The sequence below is a fragment of the Egretta garzetta genome, unplaced genomic scaffold (assembly GCF_000687185.1).
Source record: "Egretta garzetta isolate BGI_Z169 unplaced genomic scaffold, ASM68718v1 scaffold39, whole genome shotgun sequence".
Lineage (NCBI taxonomy): Eukaryota > Metazoa > Chordata > Aves > Pelecaniformes > Ardeidae > Egretta > Egretta garzetta.
The window spans coordinates 4,721,314-4,724,602 of NW_009260945.1; the positions used below are offsets into that span (position 1 = coordinate 4,721,314).

General features: G+C 58.9%; 1 protein-coding gene across 1 annotated transcript in view; it reads right to left on the minus strand.

The window, feature by feature from the left end:
• LOC104133756 (dual specificity protein phosphatase 22-A-like) overlaps positions 1–2,760 on the minus strand; it is a 15,442-nt gene extending 12,682 nt beyond the window's left edge. The window contains exons 1-3 of the mRNA XM_035902603.1: positions 2,740–2,760; positions 1,057–1,090; positions 297–379 (exon numbers count right to left, since the gene is read on the minus strand). Of these exons, the coding sequence (XP_035758496.1) occupies positions 297–379; positions 1,057–1,090; positions 2,740–2,760 (138 nt within the window). The remainder of the gene's footprint in view (positions 1–296; positions 380–1,056; positions 1,091–2,739) is intronic.
• Between the last annotated feature and the right edge of the window lie 529 nt (positions 2,761–3,289).

Sequence of the window (3,289 nt, forward strand, 5' to 3'; positions counted from 1 at the left end):
CCGGCCCCGCTGCTGCTGTGGCCCTCAAAACCATCCCGGGTGTCCCCCTTCTTCCCCCCAAAACACCCCACTCCTTCCCCCCCAAAAGCCAGCACCGAGCTCTTTGGGTGCGATTCAGCGTCGCGGGTGCAATTCAGCATCGCGCGGTGCAAACAGCTGCAAAACGGCGCAAATCCAGCATCCCAAATCCAGCATCGCAAGTCCAGCATCCCAAATCCAGCATCCCAAATCCAGCACCTTCCCAGCCCCTGCTCCCCCAGGGTGCTCCCCCAAACCCCCCACACCCGGGCACTCGCCTCCAGCACCGGCTTGGCGTTGTGGTGGACGGAGAGGATGTGCGTCACCCCGCTCCTCAGCAGGTTTTCCCGGTCCTCGGAGTCTGGAAGCAGGAGCATCACGTGAATCGCCTGCCCTCCCAGGAGCTCTGCCAGAGCAGGCACCCACCAGCGACCCTGAGCCATCACCCCCAGCCTCTCGACCCCCGCGCCAGCCCCTTCCCACGGGGTCCCACCCTGCACGATGCAGGAAAGCAGACTGGGCATCGCGATGCACCTCCTTCAAAGCAACCCCCCCCCCTTCGGATGCACCAGCTATTCAGCAGGCTCCTAAAACCACTCCCAAAATCGGCAAATATACATTTGGGAAATATATATATTTGGGAAAGGCTGTTGCGCCTTCGCTGTCAGGTGAAACCCAAGCTTCGCCCCGCTCCCCACAGGGCCAGAGGCCCCAGCGAGGAAGCCAGGCGTTGGCCCGCTGTAAATATTGTCTCAGCAAACACAGGGAGGTTTCCAGCCGTGCCAGGGGTTTCCCGCTGCTCCGGCGTGGCTGGTGACTGCAGCTCCCCACAGATGTCCCTTTCCTGGGGGAGAGCTCCATGGGGCCACTTGCAATTGGGATGGGGATTTTTGGAGGGGCTTTGGATCGCTGGAAGATGCTGAGTTGCCCAGGTGGGAGCAGGCAGAGGGAGCCCCCAAGTGGAAGGGCTCCCCCGGCCCCACCATCTTCCCAGGGATCCCATGGCAAAGCAGAGGTGGAGCAGGGAAAGGCACTCACCGCGGATGTTCCCGAGGTAGAGGCCTTCGACAACCTGGGAGGTGACAAAAAGGAGAGAGACTTCAGACGGCGCTGGGCACAACGTGCATCCGACATGGTGGGGGCAACAAGCTGTGGTACCAGCAGGACCAGGGCACTTGGCAGCAAACTCCCCAGGCGATGATAAACCAAGCACCCTAATCAGCGAGCTGACTTCGTTAATGAACATCAAAGGCTGAGCCCACTCAAAACCACCAGCCCAAACCCCTCCAGGAGAGCAGAGCTCAGGAAAACTCAGCGCATAAATGGAGGGGACTTGCGTTTGGTCCTGTTGCTATGGGAAAGGCGGCGCTGGGGGCTGATTCCCCAGGCAGCTCAGCCCACCCCAGCCTCCTCCTTCACGGAGGGGCTCCAGCGGGGAGCCCCCATCACCCTGGCCCCCAGAGGCAGGCCAGCATGCTGAGGCTGGGGTTTGTTTTGCTATTCTATAGCAACCAACCTCTTGCAAATAGTTTCAAAGGTTGCCTCTGCCAGCTGGGGATAGATGGGCCAAGGCACAGGCTATTTATAATACTTTTCTGGCCAGGATGTTGCCGTAAGTGCCGTCAAGTATGCAAATTTGGGTCTCCAACTCACTGCCGCAGGGTTACGAAGGAGAAAAGGGGGCAGCTCCGAGTATTTACAGGGTGCAAGAGCCTGCTAGAGCAGTTCCCAGGGGCACAGAAAGGAAGAGCTGATTTCCAGTTGGACTCATTTGCACCCCTCCGGCAGAAGACACCTGGTTTGAAAGGCTGTAGGAAGGGTTTTCAACAGCTCTGGGTCACATCCAGCCCACCTCGACCATTCAGCTGAACCCCAGCCCGCTTCTGGGGTGCAAACACCCAGATTCAGCAAACGCCTGCGCTCAGCTCAGCACAAGCTGTTGCTGCTGGAAGGGGGATGCCAAACCCTGCATCCCGTCAAGTCAACGCCAGACCCTGCAACACAAACATTGCCTGCACCAACCCAGCCCCCGGCAAAGGCAGCCCGTGCTCCCCAGGGGGGTTTGCTGGCACCGGGGAGGCTGTAAAAGCCACTTTGCAGCTCAGGCTGCATCTGCAAGGGGTGAAACCCCAGTGTTAAATCACACCGGAGCTGTGCAGAGAGAGTTTGCCTCAATCCGGTCTCTCCCTTGCTGTCCCAAGAGTCTAATTTTAAACTGGGTAACGCACATACCGAGCAGTTATTTAAGGATACCAACAGAAATCAATCCCCTCTGCCAGCCCGGGAGTTCAGCTGAGCAACAAGCAGCGGTAAAAACCCCACTTCCCCCTTCGCAGCGTGTGGCTGCCAGGCACAGACATGTCCTGGGGCTGGGGGGGGGGCAAGGGGAGGAAATTTCCCCGCAGGCACCCCCGTCAGCCTTGAGGATTTGAATGCCATGGCCATACCACCCAGGGGACGAGCATCTGAAGCCAGCCATCGCTTTTCTAACACCCGCAGATGCTTAGCTCATCACCTCGGATATAAACCCGGGGAATCACTGTTTGCTTAATTCCCCTTCTCAAGCGCCTGAAGTTTCGAAGGGGACTGAGAAATGGAAGATGTGAGCAGTTGTATTTAGGGCATCATGGTGGTCTGGGAACAAGCATCCCCCTGGGCTGCAGGAGAAAGGTCCTGCCCAAGGAGGACGTGCTGGCCACCATCCCGCTGGCCCCCCAGTACCTTGCTCATTCCGCTCCCCATGTTTTTTCTCTCCCCAGGGTCAGGATTCAGCCAGCTTCGTGTTCTCCAAGGCTACCTGCAAATAAGCACCCGAAAATCCCAGCTGGAGAGCATCTGCCCCATCCCCAATGCATCCCACTGCTGCGAGCAGGAGGAAGGGGAACACAAGTCAGGAGGGGAGCGTGCAGAGCCCCAGCAAATTCAGCTCGCTTACCCGCAGCAGGCTGCTCCGGTGGGTGAAGGGGACAGAGGAGAGTGGCTGGTGCTGGGCAGGGGAGGGTGAAATAAGGACCTGGGGCTGTGGCGAGGCTCAGGTTTCTCTCCCTGGCTCCCTGGGGCTTTCACAGCCTTTTGGGGAGGGTGAAGAGGAGGACGCTCAGGAGGAACAACTCCCTCGTCCCAGTGACACTCACCGGGCTTCATCCTGGGATGCTGCGGGCTGGCACAAGCCCTGTACCCAGCATTTCTCTCCCTGTCACCTTAATTCCTTCCAGTCACAGGAACGGGAGCAGAATCCCGAGTAAGGCGCTTGCCTCGAAGGCCAGAGCAC